The 19426-nt window shown below is 39.1% G+C and overlaps 3 protein-coding genes across 4 annotated transcripts; 2 read left to right on the plus strand and 1 right to left on the minus strand.

Moving 5' to 3' along the window:
* Positions 1 to 1293: 1293 nt before the first annotated feature.
* Positions 1294 to 9255, plus strand: ugdh (UDP-glucose 6-dehydrogenase). The gene is made up of 12 exons (XM_008412683.3): positions 1294 to 1552; positions 3181 to 3342; positions 3795 to 3896; positions 3975 to 4175; positions 4248 to 4445; positions 5406 to 5553; positions 5714 to 5808; positions 5892 to 6022; positions 6264 to 6403; positions 7473 to 7564; positions 7653 to 7763; positions 8623 to 9255. The coding sequence occupies exons 2-12, from the start codon at positions 3181 to 3183 to the stop codon at positions 8731 to 8733; spliced, it is 1491 nt and encodes a 496-aa protein (XP_008410905.1). The 5' UTR covers positions 1294 to 1552; the 3' UTR covers positions 8734 to 9255.
* Positions 8971 to 14533, minus strand: lias (lipoic acid synthetase). Its single transcript, XM_008412694.3, has 11 exons — positions 14376 to 14533; positions 13952 to 14127; positions 13334 to 13427; positions 13006 to 13086; positions 12686 to 12842; positions 12256 to 12313; positions 12009 to 12137; positions 11251 to 11396; positions 11104 to 11174; positions 10904 to 11015; positions 8971 to 9708 (listed from the first exon to the last, which is right to left on the minus strand). Exons 1-11 carry the CDS (start codon positions 14457 to 14459, stop codon positions 9638 to 9640), a joined length of 1179 nt encoding a protein of 392 aa, XP_008410916.2. The 5' UTR covers positions 14460 to 14533; the 3' UTR covers positions 8971 to 9637.
* Positions 14534 to 15554: 1021 nt separating this feature from the next.
* On the plus strand, positions 15555 to 18963 carry rpl9 (ribosomal protein L9). Of its 2 annotated transcripts, none has more exons than XM_008412673.3 (7): positions 15555 to 15710; positions 15791 to 15906; positions 16170 to 16265; positions 16372 to 16504; positions 17714 to 17794; positions 18044 to 18173; positions 18766 to 18963. In XM_008412673.3, exons 1-6 carry the CDS (start codon positions 15665 to 15667, stop codon positions 18148 to 18150), a joined length of 579 nt encoding a protein of 192 aa, XP_008410895.1. In that variant the 5' UTR covers positions 15555 to 15664; the 3' UTR covers positions 18151 to 18173; positions 18766 to 18963. The 2 variants fall into 2 exon arrangements, with proteins under 2 accessions (XP_008410895.1, XP_008410892.1); XM_008412670.3 differs by having other exon boundaries at positions 18810 to 18963.
* Positions 18964 to 19426: the final 463 nt, after the last annotated feature.

Consider the following 19426-nt stretch of genomic DNA (forward strand, 5'->3'; position numbering starts at 1 on the left):
TCTCCACTGGTAAAGACATGTACCAGTCTTTCCTAGGTACATTAATTATCTTTTACTGCTGTGGTAAAATCCTGCCCAGGAACATTTTCTGTCATTCTATTATAGTGATTTATGGAGATTTATTTATCTCCCTCATTTGCCTTGTTTATTGCTTTCAGCTTTTTAACTCTTTGGTACTCTGATTTGAGATAACCCTGCTGTAAGTTTCTCTACAATCTTTTCCCTTAAAATATTGGTGTGTGTGTGTTGCTGTCTTTTTCTTTAAAGTTGATTTACAGACCTCAGAGACCTTGCTAAAACAGCTTTATGCTGAGAATAAACTACCATGGACACTTAAGGACAATTTAGAAACCAATTAGCCTCACTGGTTTAGGACTGTGGGAGGAAGCTGGAGTACCCTGGGGGAACAATCATACCCAGGACGTCTTGCTTCAAGGCAACAGTGCTACAAAGTACAGCATAAATCACGTACATGTACAGCCAATTGGTTACTTTGGATTCTTTTAAAGCCATGCTAGAATAAGGGGGTGACCACTGACTCCAAGGTACATGCTTGACTTTAGAGTTTAATTGTGGAAAAAAGTCATGAATCCCTTTTTTCAACACGACAATTATGCTGTAATACATGTTGGCAGTAGATAAAATATGAGTTAAACTACAGTACACTGTCGTTGTAAGCTAACAACGACTGATGGTTGATATTTTGTCGAACTATTGTGATTCTGATAAAAGTGGTGAGAAGAACTATTTAGAGGTAAGTACACCTGTGACTGTCTGATTACAATCCCAGCTCCACAAATACTGCTCTTTAGGACACCAGTCACATAAAAGTGGGATTTGTATCACTCAGTAACTGCATTTCATCAAATTTTCAAATTTATTGATATTCATTAATACGTGCATTGAACAAACAGTGGAGAAAATAGTAAAAAATGAAAATACAGACAGTTTTGGGGGATTTCAAACGTCATTAATTGGAATTTATAGTGACAACAATAAGTCAAAGTTCTTAAAATAAATTTAGCACGATAAATTATAAACCATACGATACAATAAATGTTCACCCCTAGTAAAAAAACAACAAAAACAAGATGCGTCCATAAGGCTGTTATGTCCAAATAGGTGGGAAATGAGCATCCTTCAATATAATTGTTAAATAATTTGTATGCATTCTATCGGACTGTTATCATTTAGAAAATGTTCAATAAATACAATGGTTTCTTTCAATGTGAAAAATTCGTGCTTTTACTTTGAAAATCCCCCTCCGGAAGGCTTTTCCAGGAGCGTAGGGGAGTGTTGAGTGAGGGAGCTGAGGAACCTCCCTCCGCTCACTTCAACTTCAGGCTGTAAGCTCAGAAAGTTACCACAGGAACTCCGCTCCACTGATATCTCCCGCATCCCCCCGCTTCAGTCCAGCTTTACGAACCTTTGTCGAATCAAACAGAACCGGAGAACCGGAATTCGCGGCTGTTTGGACCCGGAGACTCATCTGCCAGAGAACCGAGCTGAACCTCCGCAGTGCTGAAGTTAACAGATTACCGAACTGGCAGAGGTAAGGATCCGTTAGCTGGGTTCCACTAGCTAGCCCCACTGGTTCGTTTATTCACGGCTGCTGGGGGGGTTAAATCGCACACCCTGCGTATTTAGAGAAGAAGTGAACTAGTTTATTCCTGTAATGTGCGACTGTCCTCCGCAGACTGTGAGCTTTTCACAAAAAGGCAGATGCCGAAATAAATCTCTAAGGTGTGTCTGATGAAAGGAGTCTCTTTTTCTCCTCCAGTGGCAGACGTGGCTTCGCTCTGATGATAAAAGCGTCTTTATTTCTTCCTAGGCTGTGATGGTCCGGCTGGTAACTCACTGCAGGGCTGCTCAACAACTTGTTTTTCAGGGGGATTTAAATCATCTTTAATTTTCAGTTGTTTCTGTTTATTTAAAAATGCAGTTTCATGTGGCACATAGCTGGAACAAATAATTTTTAAATTGATCCCGAAAAACAGGTTCCTCCCATTTAAAACATCCACCATTTGCGGGAAAATTAGAAATGATCCACTCTTAAATGTACTTACACTGTTATGACTAGTAGAGATGCACCAATCAGGCTTTTCCTGACTGTTTTACCAATTCCACTTTTTCGACAATATACACCAAAAAGATGAAATGGGATTCAAGATGTTTAACAGATCATTTTAAGTTTAAAAGAAAATGCAATTATCAGATTTTACAAATGAATAAATCACGGCATGTGTTAACTTTTTACAAGTTTTGTCTGTTTTTTTTCTAGTAAATTCAACATGTACATCATAATACAACCTTTTTTAGTTGATGCATTTATTTATTGAAATGTGCTATTTTAGTTTTGATGCATTTAGCAACTAAGAAGACGAAATATATATATATATATATATATATATATATATATATATATATATCTAGCTATCACCAGAAAACATGAAGAGAACATTAGTATCTCTCTATATTTGATCATTACTAATTAAATTTATAAAGATACCTCAAAACATAAAACGTTTCCCAACAAACACAAGATCTAAAATGAGAATTTATCCACATTGGCTTTGAAATATATGAAACACTATTAATTGAAGATGCTCCAATCAGGCTTTTCAGTTTGTGTTTTATTTCTTAAAAGGGTGGAAATTCTCAGTTTTGATTAATTTAATGAATGGAAATTTGTTTTATGTCGAAGGATTATATCACATTAAAGGCAAAACATATTCAGCAGCTTCTTTGATAGACGGTTTCTAATTTAACAGAAAATAAAAACAAAAAACCAATTTGTTGGCAGTTATGAATCTAACCTCTATTTATTACTAATAATAATGGAGGGAAGATTGTTCTATTTCAATCTTAGACCAATTGATCGGTGAATCTCAGTTATTACAGTTTTTTTTGCACTTGATACTGATTTACTGTATTCTGCTTCATTGTATAAAAGTGTTTAATCCCACATTTAAAGTGGAGTCTGGTTCCAGCTTATCAGAAACCTCTCTGATGTTAACATCACTCTGCTGTTGTCTGTAATCACACTGGTTGTTCTTCTTTCCTGCAGAACAAAACATTTCTTTAAATAGTCACAGCTATTTAAAGCATATATGCTGTGAGGAAAGCATATATTTCTCATGCACTTTCCAAACAGTTCCTTTGTGGGTGCGTCTTTGACAGATGTTTAAGATCAAACGGATCTGTTGCATCGGAGCCGGGTACGTAGGAGGCCCAACATGCAGCGTAATCGCTCAGATGTGCCCGGAGATCACGGTGACCGTCGTGGACGTCAACGAGACGCGCATTAAAGCCTGGAACTCAGACACTCTGCCCATTTACGAGGTAGGAGGATATCTGTGTTTTTCAGACGAGGATTAATTGAGTTTTGTGGTTGAAGTTGGACAGAAAGCAGCAGCTCACAGTTTAACACTTTCTCACCTTTGACATGCTTTGCAATAAGGTGTGGCTGATACAGGGTTGAAATGAAAGTTCAGCTTCATTTTTTATTTATTTTTTTATTCTTTGAAGCCACACCTCGTCTCTGAAGAGGGTTGACTCAGAAAGATTTGGTCGCTGCTGCAGTCCGTGTTTCTGTAAAACCGTGGCTCCGTCTCTTTGTATGCCGTTAATTAGTTCCAGACTGTTTCGCAATTTCCCTGCGTCAACCCCGACAGCACACTATTACATCACCATGACTAGTAGTGGTCAGCATGAACTTCTCGTGTGTTTTGTGAAACACTTTCCCCCTCCTTTGCACTTTCTCTAACTGAACCCTCCGCTTCCTCTTGTTTCAGCCGGGACTGAAAGAAGTGGTTGAATCATGCAGAGGGAAAAACTTGTTCTTCTCCACAGACATTCCCTCTGCCATCAAGGACGCCGACCTCGTCTTCATCTCAGTGAGTCACGCAGTCTCGGCGCGCGTAAGATTTCCTTCCGTTTAATCGACTCGCATCATAACCGCGTCGCCTCGGCAGGTCAACACCCCAACCAAAACCTATGGAATGGGGAAGGGTCGCGCCGCCGACCTGAAGTTCATCGAGTCGTGCGCTCGGCAGATCGTAGAGGTCTCCGACGGCTACAAGATCGTCACGGAGAAGAGCACCGTCCCCGTGCGAGCCGCCGAGAGCATCAGGCGGATATTTGACGCCAACACCAAACCCAGCCTGAACCTGCAGGTGTGTACTTTCACACACACAACTCTGTGGCGTCCGGGTTTCTTGCTTCTGAGAGTAAGCGCGTCGTTTTAGGTGCTGTCCAACCCGGAGTTCCTCGCAGAGGGAACGGCGGTGCGGGATCTCAAGGAGCCTGACCGCGTCCTGATTGGTGGGGACGAGACGCCGGAGGGTCAGAGGGCGATCAAAGCACTTTGTGCTGTGTACGAACACTGGGTGCCCAAATCCAGAATCATCACTACGAACACCTGGTCGTCTGAGCTCTCCAAACTGGTGAGAGGACCATGTAGAGAATGCATGGATACTGGTGGTTTATCCCAAAACCATTTACTCAGAAATTGTGTTCAATGCAGTTCATGTTTACTTTAATTACCACGAATGTAATCTCAATGCACTTTAGAACAGAAGCTGGTCTAATTCAGTTCAAATCAAACCAATTCCAGTCCTAAGTCAGACTTTAGTACAGATGTGCTACAAATGTAAACCTATTTGTAGTGCAACAAAAAATACTTTCTCCTTATGATTTACAGTACATTAATGACTTTTTGTAATCAGAAAAGCTATAGTAATTTCTTCAATGTTATTTTATTAAACCTTCAGTCTAAGCCCCAAAAAATAAAATAATATTCATGAATTTGGTCGTATTTATTTCAAACTCCTTCATATTTGACAGCAATAAACAAATAAAAACATTTTTCACAGTAACTTAAAATGTTTTCAAATTCTGTTTTTAGCCTAAATCAACACTTCAATGTCAGAGGAGAAAAAAATCTCATTTTATTATGTGAAGCTCAACAAACCCCTCAATTACTTAAGTCTGTTCGGAAAATACTGAATTGCGACATTATCGTTAAATATTGCGAGATTACTATGAGTTGCAATAAACTTACTTTTCCCTCAGTCTAAGATCCACATCAGTGAAAAATCATTCATGAGGTCCAACATATCGGCATGCAGAACGTGAATCCACGGCCCTTCAGATACTGAAAACTCTCCGTTGCAATTGTGACCTTGCACACATACCGACATACCGACTAGAATTTGATGTACTGTGCCGCTCTATCAAAAGTCAAATAACTTTGATAAATGAAAAATAAAGTACATCCAAAGTTTCAATCCCAACTTTTATTTTATTTTATTTTTTTTGTGATGAAAAGGAATAAAAATATTTTAGTTTTTATGTTTTTTGGCAGAATGTTGAAAGAAACATCTGGTTATGTTTTGGATTTGCAGGCAGCCAATGCTTTCCTGGCCCAGAGAATCAGCAGCATCAACAGCATCAGCGCTCTGTGTGAGGCCACAGGAGCTGATGTGGAGGAAGTGGCCAAGGCCATCGGGATGGACCAGAGGATTGGCAGCAAGTTCCTCAAAGCCAGCGTTGGTAAGAATCGCAGCGAAACCTTTAAAGATGCAAAGTGTGTCTGTGAAGCAGGACAATCCTAAATTATATTTACTGCCATTATCCCAAACAATAAACAGGGCAGCTTTAGAAGTTGGTGTTTATTTTTTAATCCACTAGCTTTTGTTGATGCCCTGTTCAGGTTTCGGTGGGAGCTGCTTCCAGAAAGATGTGCTCAACCTGGTGTATCTGTGCGAGGCCCTCAATCTGCCAGAGGTGGCGTCCTACTGGCAGCAGGTGGGAACTGCACCTCTGTAAACGGAGGGTTTAGTTCTTTAGGTCTGTTTCGTCTTTATTATTCTGAACACGGTTCCTCTCAGGTGATAGACATGAACGAGTACCAAAGACGACGGTTTGCGTGTCGGATCATTGACTGCCTCTTCAACACAGTCACCGGCAAAAAGATTGCTCTGCTGGGGTTCTCTTTCAAAAAAGACACAGGCGACACCAGGTCAGTCTCTCCTCGTCTTCTTGAGTTTATAAACTGGTTTGACTTGTTTTGCAAGTGTGAACTTGATCCAGGCACAGCAGAGAAAGCCTAAAGCTTTCATTCATTGCCATTAGCATGACCAGTCAGTGCTGATCCTTTTCCTCCACTTGGAAGCTTGCCAAAGCTTGCCAAAGCTCACTGCAGCGAACTTCACCCCTAACCACTGTTGACGTGTGTGTGTGTGTGTGTGTTACAACTCCAGGGAGTCATCCAGCATCTACATATCAAAGTATCTGATGGATGAGGGGGCCAAGCTGTTTATATATGACCCCAAGGTTCTAAAACAGCAAATCATTTATGACCTGTCCCAGCCCAGCATATCGGAGGACAACCCAGAAAGAGGTGAGAGAGCAAGAGAGTTCATTACTTTGTTGGACCTGCAGCACTGTGCGATTTACTGTTAACGATTAATAAACACTCAACTCGAGTAGCCTTGTTGGGAACTCGTGCTTTGAGGTACTTGGAGCTTTAGCTTTGTTTAGTGAATTTTAAATCATGATCGATGTTTGGGCCTTTTAAACCGACACACAGGTTGAATGAATATGAATGTTTTCTCTAGAATCACCTTTCAGGTTACTTTTGTTGTTTCTGCTTCCCATTGAAAGCTTTATAAAACATCTCAAATTAATTGTAGTTTTAAACTTTTCTTTATGTGCTCAGGGTTCGTATGGGTGCTTGAAATAATAGAAAATGCTTGAATTTCGAAAAAGGTTCTTTCAAGGTTTGGAAAGTGCTTGATTTCCGCATAAAGTCCTTGAAAGGGCTTGGTATTCAAAATAATGTTTTGTAACAAAGTTGTAATAAACCTTCAGGAGAAAAAAACTCCTTATAGGAAGTGATTATTTATATTGTGTTTGAGCAAGTAGGTCATTTGCCTTAAGACAGTTTAATGTAATGAATATTTATTATTCCTAATGAGGTATTGATCTGTTTGATTGAAATAAAGGTGATTTAAATGTTAAATGTTATTGAAACTTAAGAGGATGTTTTTAGTTGACTTTGTTTTGTTCTCTGACCAATCAGATCTTTAGAGTGTGTGAGAAAATTTTCAAAACATCAAATTTTGTCACTTTAATCTATTTTGTCCCTACTATGTAGAATATTATTACAATAAATGAACAGAAATAGGTGATGTTTATTTGTGTAGTTTTTATTGTGAAAGTCTGGTGCTGGAAATGTTTGAAAACTTACCTTTGAAATCCAAAAGTGCTTGAATTTATTGTGGGAAAAGTGTGTTGAACCCTGTGTGATGTAATGATGAATCATGTTATTTAGGACATTTACAGTGAAAACTGAAACCTTGTAGCTGGACTGTTTAATGATTTAATAAGGATAAATATTTCTGATTCTGAAGTTGTGATTTAGTTTGGTGAAGCGTAATAAATCCCTCTCTTTTTGTTTCTCTTCTCAGTGTCTGAGCTGGTGACTATAACGTCAGACCCTTATGAGGCCTGCCAGAGCGCTCATGCGTTGGTCATCTGCACAGAGTGGGACATGTTTAGGGTCATGATCATACTTTCCCTTCATACACATTTCCTCTCCCTTAGCAACTGTGCACTTGGGATCTCATGTCGTTTTGACGCCTCTACAGGAACTGGATTACGAGAAGATTTACAAGAAGATGCTGAAGCCGGCGTTCATATTCGACGGCCGCAGAGTGCTTGACCACCTCCACGCCGAGCTGCAGAACATCGGTTTTCAGGTGAGCGGACGTACAGCTACGTATTTTGTCACATTATTTTCATTGGATTCTACTTGGCAAACCTTAGAAATGTTGAACCTATTTTTGAAGTAGATTGAAAACTGATCAGCGGTTTTATTCCTTTTTTTAAATTTTTAAATAAAATTCAGAAGTGTGTGGTTTTCAGTCTTGGACTGAGCAATACGGCTATGTCGATAATTATTGATTAGTTTTTGTTTTAAATATCTGAAATACTGCCGAACTTGTTTCCTGTTTTATCCAGTTTCCTTTGAGCTGTTGTGCATACTTTGTCTTTTTGTGCTAGTTTTTTTTATTTTTAAGCAGTTACATAACTTGTGCTGCTTAGGTTACTCAACAGGCTGTTGCTAGGTAACCAAAAGCATGAGTGAGTTGCTTGGTAACCAAAGAATGAGTCAGTTGATCCCACCTTGCTTAGCTGGCTCTGAGAGGTTTAGCGGCTAAAGTCTTTCCTCTGCCTACATCCCCAAGAATGCTGTGTGGTTCCGGATCGGAGTTGGTTGAAATTATAGAACATTCTATAATGTTCTATAACATTATAGAATGTTATAGAACATTCTATAACATGAATAGAATGTTATATTCTATTCATGTTATAGAATATCAATACAAATATTGATCTTGATTATGTGTCTATGACAATATTGGAGACATACTCTAAAATACTTGCCACTTGTAACTGGAGGTTATACATAATGCTAACTCAGGGGAGTTGATTACAAACGAATACAGATTTTTACTTATAAACAAACTAGAAACCTCTATTGGTTTCCTTCCATCTTTTCCAATACGGTGTAATAGTTCTGCAGATAAACGGCTAACTTCACCTCTCTGGTTGCAGATCGAGACCATTGGAAAGAAAGTGACTTCTGCTCGAATCCCTTACACCCCTGCAATCGTTGGTTCTCGCACCGCTTCTACTGAGCCTCCAACCAAGAAGGCAAAAGCCTAAAGCCGGATTCTCCCCCCCAGCAGCAGGCAACTTTCCTCCTGCTTTCTTTTCATTTCAACAGCAGAGGGGCCCCGAGTAGCGTCCTGCCCCCCTGCTGGCCATACAGCAGGCCTGCAGCTTCTCTGCTACGATGGATGACTGAAAGTGGCTACAGATCAAATATTTTTTTATATTAAATCATTCCATATGCAACGATAACTTTACATCACACCCAGAACAGTATTTCACACACACATATCAGATGACCTGTTTTTTTTAATAGAAATACTATAAACACAAGTCATTTCTTATATAATGTACTATATAATTAAGTACTGTTCTTAAATACAAAGTTTTATATAATTAAAAAAAAACTATTTTTTATAAATCATGTTGCTGTATGTTAATCTTCCGTGTCAGGATGTTCACGTGAAGGGCCAATGCAATAAAATGTGAGTCTATAATTTGTACTGAAGACTTGTAATGTAAATCTTTACATACAGATATACTTTTCTCCATTAAATCTGTCTTTTTAAGCTTAAATCTCGTGTGTGAGCTTCCTCAAAGTAGACATGCAGACAGAACATTTTAGACGTTTGTTTCACACATTACTATGCCGTTTATGGAGGCTAGAGAAGGTGATTGAAAAGTGCAGCTTCTGCTCCCAGCTGGCCACGAGTCTCATCTGATTCCCCTTTGATCGTTTTAACAAAAGGCAGTCCTTCAGGGCAGCTACAGGTGGAGACGGAAAACTAGCATCCCGACAAAAATAAACGCTCTTTGATGCAAGTCGGCTAAAGTTGAACGCCTCCTGGTCTCTGTTTTTCTTGGTTCTAATGATCTTCCTGCTGCAAACAATGGATCATTGTGATGCGTTACAGACTGTTAGTGCGATTAGGAAAAAAAAAAGAAAAAAAGAGCCGCTTCAAGAAGCTTCTTGTTCTGTTGTGATTTCTGCTTTTCTCTTCTTCAGCAGATTCTTCAAGAAGAATTCCCCTGTTAGGAGGGAAAATAGTCTTTAATTTTCTGCTTTATTACTTGAACTGTTCAGATATGGAGGCTCATTTCTCCCAAACCTCCTCTGAGCTTCAAATGACTAAAGATTAGCCAAGGAGATTAATCTTTGCTCTATGGCAGGGGTCTGTAACCTGCAGCTCTTATGAAACCACACACTCCAAGAAGTATTGCGTAATTATAAAGGGAATAACAAGTGGTGGTTTTTGCAGTTGTTCTGTAGGGGTTTTATGCAATAAAGGGTAGAGAATATCTACATTAGGAACACACCAATGCAACAAGGCTTTTAAAATACAATCTAATGCAATCATTTTTAGTTTGCTACCTATATATTTTTCATATTTATGGAAGGGACTTACCCTGCTCTACAAAATACTTATTCCCTTCTGTAAACATTTGATTTGTTTTGTTATAAAATCTGAAAGTGGAAATACATTTTGTCTTTTCAAAATAAAAGTATTTCAGTTCATGTTTGTAGGATATTTTGAAGCTCTAGACAAACTTTAGTTTTATAGCAGTGAAGCAGAAGTGGCTCCGTTAAATCAAAAGGCTGATGTGCCGTGTTCGTTTCTCTACCGCTGAATATAATTTAGATGTGTCAGAGTAAAAGTAGCTAAATATAAATGATGGCCAACATTTTCTAAATGTTCTTTAACTTTCACGTTGAAACTACTTTGTGTTTTTCAAATAAAATCTCAATACAGCTATACTTTAAAGTTTGGTACTTTAGTGAGACAAGCTGTAAAACAGTCCAAGTGGTGTGAACATTTTACAAGGCAAAGCATATTGTATTATTAGTCGTAAAAACAACTGTTGATAAGATGTTTTGTTGCGCAACTAAACCTAATCTCCATTTGTAGGGTCACTCCAGGTCAAATGAAGATACCCTGAATGCTGCTCATACTGCAGCTCTCTGGGAACGAAAAAAAAGCTGGTCTGATCTAAGATCTCAGCCAAACTGAACCTCCAGACAATTAAATCTCAAATTACAGCACACAAAGGAAAACATGCACACAAAAAACAGACCTCACTTGTTTTTTTGTTTTTTTGATGGCAATACAAGCAGGCAGAGAGATCTACCACTTCCAAATTTAATCTCAAATAAATCTAATCTGAACAGTTCTGCACTTAAATTCATTTTCCTTCATATTTTTGCAGCATTTACAATTCAGCTCACCTGCTTTGTAGGAGGATCGAACCAGGGGTCCGCTGGCTGTGTACACAAATCCCATCTCGTTCCCAACTTTCTCCCAGTGAGCAAACTTTTCAGGGGGGATGTATTCCTCCACCTAAACCCGATCGCACGTCCTCATAATTATGCATCCATCTGCAAACAATAAATCTGACCGGACTGCTGCTGCAGTGCGGAGGACTCACCTTTAGGTGGCGCTTTGTGGGCTGCATGTACTGACCGAGGGTTAGACAGTCCACTCCCGCCTCTCTCAGCTCTGCAACGTCACCACAGCAGCAGTCAGACAAGCGCTTACACAGACCTGTGTGTGTTTATCTGCAGCTGCCACAGACCGGTCAGGGTGTTGACTATCTGCTGGTCGCTCTCGCCCAGTCCCAGCATGATGGAGGTCTTAGTGAGGACGCCGGGTTTGACCTGCTTGGCGTGTTTCAGGACAGTCAGGGATTGGTCGAAGTTCGCTCGGGGGTCCCGAACATACCTGGAGCGAATGGTGGAGAAATGTTTCAGGCTGAGGAAAGCCTCTGGCGCCACCTGGTGGCAATCAAGATGTTTCTGCAGTCTTCAATTTCACTGTAATATTACCGACTCATACAAAAGGCAAAAGGACAGCAAGGCTCTCATATTGCATAAAACGAGCTTGATAATTTCCATTCTGATGGTAACATTTTTTTTGAAGAAAAAATTTGTTTACAGAGACATTTTAGTCTGTTTTATTTACGCCTTTGGTTTTTATTTCTGTTTTATTTATTGTTTTTGGTTGTGTTTTATTTCAGATATTGAAATTGAACTATTATGCCATTTATCAATATTACTTGAAAATGATATCAAAACAACAATATTACCAGTTATCGCAATAATTAGAGGCCCAATTTATCATCCAGTAAAATTTGTTGTTTTGACTTGCCTAGCGGGCAGGATGGTTTATTGTAATATTTCAGATTGATATAAAAATAATATATATAAATTCATGTAGCTCATATTAAACCTCAACAAACTATTTGGTTATCCTCTAATCAGCTATTTCTTTCTGTGATAATACATGTTTTATTAACATGAAATAGTAAACTACAGAGGTGTCCAGTGTGCATACCGTTGAAGCTCCCGCACCGTCTCCACATTGTGAGCGTAAACGTCTAATCCTGACAGGGCGATCTTCTCCACCGCTGACAGGTCACCACGGAAATCAGGGGTCAGGCATTCGACCAGGATGTGAGGGTTTCTGGACGAAAAAGACAAAAGCGCTTGCTTGTCAACTTTGCACTCATGAAATTAAATACATTTTAAAAGACCTAATGGCAGATCCATCTGCTACAAATCTAAAGAAAAAAAAAATCTACCTCTCCTTCAGGCTAGTAACTGTTTTAGCAAAATGTTCCGCTCCTCCATCAGCGATATCTGTAAATAAACAGTGGAAATAAAACTGATTGATTATTCAAAAGCACATTGTAAGTATGTTTAGCAAATTTGTAGACATTTAAATTGCATTGTATATGTAATTTATGTATTTTTATCTTCTGTAAAAGTATAGGGAAAAAATATTACTAATTAAAGTCTAAAATTCAAGTTCTGTACTCAAAGCCCAATTACTGCAAAAGATTCTGCTGTAACTTTCTAGAAACCTTTTCCAAATATACTCTACAAACAGACTTAAAAGAATTGAGAATAGAGGATGTTTAAGTCAGAAAACGTAAGGAGTTAATAGGTGTGATGACCAGTAAAGGTTCAGCACCAGGTGTGGTGCAGACACACTGAGGGAAGAAACTCTACCATCTCTGTCAACAGATGTCAGAACCACGTAGTCCAGCCCCCAGGCTGCGATGGCCTTGGCCGTGTTGTAAGGCTCATCTGGGTCCAGAGGAGGCGGCTGACGGGCCGTCTTCACCGAGCAGAACCTGCACCCCCGGGTGCATGTGTCTCCCATCAGCTACCAGCAGAAAGACAGAAAGGAGTGTGTGTCAGTGAAAAAAAAATAGATACCTAAACTGGACTAATAATAAATGGACTAATATATTCATGATAAGAAGTATCTTCAGACATTAAAAAGAAAAGTCAACGGCCTTCATTATAACATGACGGCGGAGGCTCACCATGATGGTGGCGGTAGCGGTGGCATACTCTCCTCCACCCCAACATTCTCCAATGTTTGGACACCTGGCCTCCTCACACACCTGAGAAAACACACAGAGACACTGTTATAAAAGAAGAACGCACACAGGATTATTTAAACCTGTCTTTGCTGTGTAAATCTATTAGTTTCAGTAAAATGTTGAATATCAGTTTCCTATCTTGGCAGAATTTGAACTGTGACGTTAATCAGATGCACCCTTGTGAAGACATTTTCAACAAGTTTCCCTGCTACGTTTCATGCTTTGGTTTTATTCTAGAGTCGAAGCATGTGGGTAGTCTGCTGCTGACCGTGTGCAGGTTGAGGTCTCTCAGCGTGTTCTTCAGCTTGTTGTAGTTCTTTCCAATCGGGATCTCCGTCTTCAGCCATGGAGGAAGCCTCAGCCTAACCACAGCAGAGCACAGACATAAAGGTCCTTTCACATACATGTGTCTGATAAACTTTAACTTGTTAAAATTATCAATTTCATGCATATCTATTTAAGTAAGTCTCCTTTGAAGTCATATGTTGATGGAAGTATGATGAACATACGTTCTCTGTAAATTACAAAAGTATTCGCCGTCTTTCCACATTGTGCCATGCAACAAATTTTAACTAAAGAGAAAAGTTTTATTTTGTGACAACAAAACAATAATTAAAAAAAAGGATACATGCTTTAAATACTTTTAAAGTGTTAGGAATCTGAGGATTGTGATTTATATTTATATCTGATCTGTTTCAATAAAATCCAGTTCAAACCACTACATTTACAAGTCTTTGATTGAAAAACAGTATGTCATTTTCCTTCTGCTTTTCATTAATGAGTCAGTTGCTTTTGTCTATGGCATAAAATCTCAATAAAATACCAGTATGTTGTTGTAAAACCACCGAGTGTGGAAAAAGTTCAAGGTTGTTTTGAGACACTGTACCTCTCCCCCTTCTGTCTCTTCAAGTTGCCTCTGTATTCTGCCCACTTGCTTTTCTCAGAGAGTTCCCCAGATATAAAGTCCTGCAGCCCGGGGCCGTCCTGGCTCTGAACCTCCTTCTTCCTGCCCTCCCTGTCTGCAGAGGACTTGGGTGAAGTATTCAGACAGCTTGTGTACACCTGTAACCAGAAGTCACTCCGGTCAGCTCTCAATTAGTCAAACAGAAATTATTCTCCAGATAAGAAGTTTAAGGATCCACGGACAGTCTGTTTTGATAAGCTGTCAGCAGCACAGCAGAGCAGCGGAGTTACAAAATAAAGACTGCTAGCTAATGTTAGCTCCAGTCCCACTGACCCCGATTCTGTCTTAGAGGACAGAAAGCAGTTTAAATAATTTTTTACATATTCAGGTTTCCTCAGACACTTACATGTAAGATCGATCTGGGGCTCAACCTTAAGTGGTTTGTGGAAAAGCGACCCGTCACACAGCAACTCTGTTTTAACAACGCCATGAGAGCAAAATCCCGAGAAACGATACAACCTCGACAAGCAGCTGCTTCTGTCTAATGCTGCATTCATGAAACGAAAGCTGACTGGGAAATATGAGATATCTCTGGTTTCAAAGTTTTTCCTAAAACAGTACCATAAATTATAAAAGGTTATGCATTTAATAATGAAATGTAAGTGATTTTGCTTGCTATACCAGTACGTATTTAGTTTTAGTACGTCTGCGTTCCAGTTTACAGCTCAAGTATTGTGCCGTAAGAAAGCTTAAATTTTACTCAATTTAAGCTTTCTTATATTTTTCCAAATTTAAAATCTGTTACAATTTTCTTTGCTAATTTTTAAAATCTAAGTAATCCAAATAAAACACTGCTATTGTGAAAATTTTGTAACTTTGGTTTAATCTGCATGTAGGTAAATAGGGCTTTCATTATTTTAAAGTTTGTAAATAAAGCCAGTAGATTTTCATAAAAAACACTCGCAAATTTATATTCCAAAAAATACACTCTGTTGTTTCTACTCCATTCCAAAATATACTTTTCTGTCACAGTTTGAGTGACGCCAAATTATAGAGTTCGATAATCGATTATAACGGCTGCTGATGGGCTCCTACAATTGCGTCATGACGCTCTTCCGTCCTCCTTTCCTCTGCTACCGGCGAGGTGAGAATAGCTGTGAAATTGTTTCGGAGTTTTCATCTAACTCCATCTGAGTCTATTAACACACGTTTCTATTTATTTTTTAACATCAAGACACCGAGGATGTTAAATTTCACAATATGAGCTATATTTTTATTCTGTTTTTAGTTTCTGTGGAGAAATGATAATAAGTTTGTCCACAATTTAAGCGTCTGCGGCCTGACGGGTCTGTTTGTGTTAATGGCGACGGCTGATTAAACTGTTTCAGTTACAAGAGTGGGGTTTGAACAACTCCTGGTAGTTTGTGTGACTGTTCTGGAGTGGAAAATGTTGTCTTTTTTATTAAACTACGAGATGTGGAACAGCGTAGCTCTGTGTTAGCATTAGCTCGGTCAGTGTGGCTACATCCAGGCTGGCTTGATTCAAGCTCAAATCACACATGCTAATGTTGCATCTATCAGAACGTTTACATTAACATACATTCCGTGCTTTAGAGTTATCCAACTTACTGAGTGTTAAGTTAAAGTGCTGAAACGAGATTCAAATATAACACTCGTTTTGTGCGTGTGTCTAGAATGAAGACCATTCTCAGCAGCCAGACCGTCGACCTCCCTGACAATGGTAAGAAGCTGCTGCTGCTGCACAGATTAACATGAATAAATATGTTATGTTTTTAAATTGACTTTTGTTTTGTTTGCCAGTGGAGGTCAGGTTAAAGGGGCGAACAGTGATTGTCAAAGGGCCCCGTGGTAAACTCACCCGGGAGTTCAACCACATCAACCTGGAGCTCAGCCTGCTGGGCAAGAAACAGAAGAAGGTTAGCTATGAATGACAATCTGTTACTGAAATGGTGCTGCATGAGTTTATACAAAGAAAGTTGAACCATTAGCAATGGAGCTGGTGCTGGGGTGCATCCCTGCTTGAATTACAGGATAAAAAGTAACGCTGAGCACGATGTCAATTTGACATTTTTGTTTGGTTGTACCGCCTTATTGCCAAGCTATCAACCGTCTGAGCGATTTTAACCGTAATTTGACATGTGAGGCTGTATAAAACTGATCACTGTGTTGTGTTGTTTAGCTTCGTGTGGAGAAATGGTGGGGAAACAGGAAGGAGCTAGCCACGGTGCGCACCATCTGCAGCCACGTCCAGAACATGATCAAGGGCGTCACTCTGGTGAGGTTCACCTTCTGGGACAAAACTGCAGCCACTTGGGCTGCCTCTGTTCTGAATTAACAACGTGAATCTGTTCGTTGACGTTAACTCCTGTTGTCTGCTGCAGGGTTTCCGGTATAAGATGCGCTCTGTGTACGCCCATTTCCCCATCAACGTGGTCATTCAGGAGAGTGGGAGTCTGGTGGAAATCAGGAACTTTCTGGGAGAGAAGTACATCCGCCGTGTCAGGATGAGGCCTGGTGAGTCGGCTTCACACTGTGGAGACTCTGGAGTACGTGAAAATCTGATGTATTCACTTCCTGTCGGCTTGGAAAAGTCGCAGTTTGACTTGGTGGGAAGGATGGAAATGGTGGTTGGCCAGATTTTTTTTGTAAGGCAGGAATGTTTAAAGGCAAAATGATCACATTCAGGGATCGTTTTGTTAGTTTAAATGTAAACTAGAACCGTGTTGGGCAGATTTGGTTGTATTTCTCTTTTTGGGGGAGGAGAAATTCCAAACATGAGTGGTTATTTTACCTAGAGCTGGGCAATAAATTGACTGATTTTGATCAGATTTTCTGTTTTTGAAGCTTTAGTTTTTTGGAAAATTGGGATTTTTTTCCCCCCTACAAATCCACTGCTTGGGTTTCCATAGTGATGTTGGCTCACCCACAATCTACCAAGCATATTTTAAAGCTTCCATTTGTTTTGTTATTGAAATAAATGCCAAACCTTATATATTTTATGTCTTTTTTTTTTTGTTGTTTAGGAAAAATGTGAGTGGGAAGTGTTGGTTTAAAATTGGAAATCGAATTTGGCATAAAAAACTGAGATTTTATTCTTAATCCATGTCGCCCAGCCATATATGACCAAATGTTTGGTAATATAAACATTTGATCTTTTATTTGCAGAAAATGCTAAAAGATTGTTTGAACTTTCTTGTCAATCTCAGATCAGCAAATTGTTAAATCTTTACAGCACTAAGACTCCTGTACTTTCATAAGTCGGTTGACTTTCATTTATAATTTTTATAAAATACAGTAATGTAATAATGACAGCAAATAATTTCTAAATGTCCACAAATGTCTAGCTTTCCTTGTTTAAATCTACATGAAGTGATTAAAACTCTCAAAGAAGCTCTTTGACATCTTGGCGCTCTCTAAATTGTGATTTTTTTAAATTGCATCATTAAAATGTTTTGTCTAAAACCCTCATTCTGATAGAATAACTGTATATAAATATTAATAGAAGTCATAAATGTTTTGATATTTGTTTTTTGAACCATAATATTCACAGAGCCAATAGTTTGATCAAAACTAATATAAAATGCGAGAAAATATTATTGATTCAGTACTGATTTTCTCACCTACAAATAAACTTTTTGAGTTTTTATTGGATTATAATCCAGTAAGAAAACAAATGGGGTCTCATGGTATCGTATTAAAAATGATCTTCCCTTTTGCTTCCAGGAGTTAACTGCGCGTTGTCAGCAGCCCAGAAGGACGAGCTGGTCCTGGAGGGAAACGACATCGAGCTGGTGTCAAACTCAGGTGAGTCTCATCAACGTGATCAGAGCCGTTCTGTCCGTCAAGATGAAATAAACTCTGCAGTAAGAAGTTCTGTTGACCGCTGTGACGCGTCTGGTCGCTCTCTCCTTCCACCAAATGGTCGGATGAAGTTGAGCTCGTTTATGTAAAGTTGTTGGTTTAGTTTCTTTTTGCAGATGTTTAAAATGCATCAGAAACGTTTGGGCCGAAGTGATGGTGTTGTGACCTGCTGCTCGTCCTCCTCTGTTCCAGCCGCTCTGATCCAGCAGGCCACCACAGTCAAAAACAAGGATATCAGAAAGTTCTTGGACGGCATTTACGTGTCTGAGAAGGGAACAGTAGTGGACGCAGACCAGTAGAGAAAACATCTGCTGGTGTAGAGGTTAGATGATGCCGTCTACCTGTCCTGCATGGGAACGTCTCGCTTTTGCTGCCCGTCTTGTTTGTTTTCCTGGAACTTTTCTTTCTGTCGCAGATTTATCTGTTGCATGCTTCCCACCTTAAACTCGTCAAGCGTCAGAAATCATAAAATCAAGGAGTCTGTCCGGCTAAATCGTCTGTTCATTCTCCTGATATGTGACATGATGACAAAACTCAGCATTAAACTCCAGGTGAACTTAAGGCTGAGTTTTTTTTCATAAAGTAAACATTTTAACAAAATGCTCCTGCAACAAAAGAATTTAATGGATAAATTTGGCATTATTTCAATTCTAAGCTTGCACTTAAAAGAAATCTTTATTTTTCAATTTTAAAACTACTTTTCTCTTTTCAAACTATTTAACAGGATGTTTACTTGTATTTACACCTTGTTCTTTATTACTCACCTGCGCATGCTTTGCATCATTTTATGCTTGACTCTAAATCTTCCCAGCTTTGTGCGTCACTTTTCCTTTTCATGATTAAATCTTTGCTTTCATTCTTCAGACCTGAGAAATAAACATGCACTGGTATTTTTCCCCCCCATCATGTTTCAGAGTAAGTTTCTGCTCTGATTTGCGGCTCTCCTGTTTCTCTGCAGCGGCGTTGATCCAACAGGCCACTACGGTCAGAAAGAAGGACATCAGAAAGTTCCTGGACGGCATTTACATCAGCGAGAGAACCACCGTGGTGGAGCAAGATGTTGAATAAAATATTGACTTTTCCTGTCATGACCAATAAAGCAAACATCTTTATATATTTTTCTGGGTTATTTTATTGAGCTACAATAAGGATTAACATGAACAAAAGGGTTTGGAGTCAAGAAATGTTCTATTTATAATACATGTTGGCTCTAATATGAATTGCAGATCTGTTTTTACAATGATATATTTTATAAAAGGACAAACATGAAACATTTTTTAAAAATCAAGTTTTGGGGCCTAATGGAGCTTTCCAGGTTTTCTGCAAAAATATATGTATGGGCACAACTACTGGTAGAGGTGCAACGAAGGTGAAATGCTAAGTGGATCAAGTAATGGTAATTAAAATTTTCTAAATCTAAGCTGATCTAGTAAATCAGCAGATGCAGTTCAACATCTATTTGTAGCCCAATGTTTCAAATATGTTAATATAGTACATATTTGAGGGCAGGCTAATATTTAGCTTTCGATCTGTTTTAAACCTGATGGTTTCACCAACACCGATCAGCTTCCTCAG

The sequence above is a fragment of the Poecilia reticulata genome, chromosome 1 (assembly GCF_904066995.2).
Source record: "Poecilia reticulata chromosome 1, P_reticulata-male-v2, whole genome shotgun sequence".
Taxonomy (NCBI): domain Eukaryota; kingdom Metazoa; phylum Chordata; class Actinopteri; order Cyprinodontiformes; family Poeciliidae; genus Poecilia; species Poecilia reticulata.

Coding starts and splice junctions, on each gene's coding strand:
- lias (XM_008412694.3), bottom strand. CDS start 14,459: ATGGCGTTGTTAAAACAGAGTTGCTGTGTGACGGGTCGCTTTTCCACA. Junction 14,128..14,375: donor GCCCCAGATCGATCTTACAT/GTAAGTGTCTGA, acceptor TTCTGGTTACAG/GTGTACACAAGCTGTCTGAA. Junction 11,175..11,250: donor GATAGTCAACACCCTGACCG/GTCTGTGGCAGC, acceptor GTGACGTTGCAG/AGCTGAGAGAGGCGGGAGTG.
- ugdh (XM_008412683.3), top strand. CDS start 3,181: ATGTTTAAGATCAAACGGATCTGTTGCATCGGAGCCGGGTACGTAGGA. Junction 3,343..3,794: donor ACACTCTGCCCATTTACGAG/GTAGGAGGATAT, acceptor CTCTTGTTTCAG/CCGGGACTGAAAGAAGTGGT. Junction 3,897..3,974: donor CCGACCTCGTCTTCATCTCA/GTGAGTCACGCA, acceptor TCGCCTCGGCAG/GTCAACACCCCAACCAAAAC.
- rpl9 (XM_008412673.3), top strand. CDS start 15,665: ATGAAGACCATTCTCAGCAGCCAGACCGTCGACCTCCCTGACAATG. Junction 15,711..15,790: donor CGTCGACCTCCCTGACAATG/GTAAGAAGCTGC, acceptor TTTGTTTGCCAG/TGGAGGTCAGGTTAAAGGGG. Junction 17,795..18,043: donor CGAGCTGGTGTCAAACTCAG/GTGAGTCTCATC, acceptor CCTCTGTTCCAG/CCGCTCTGATCCAGCAGGCC.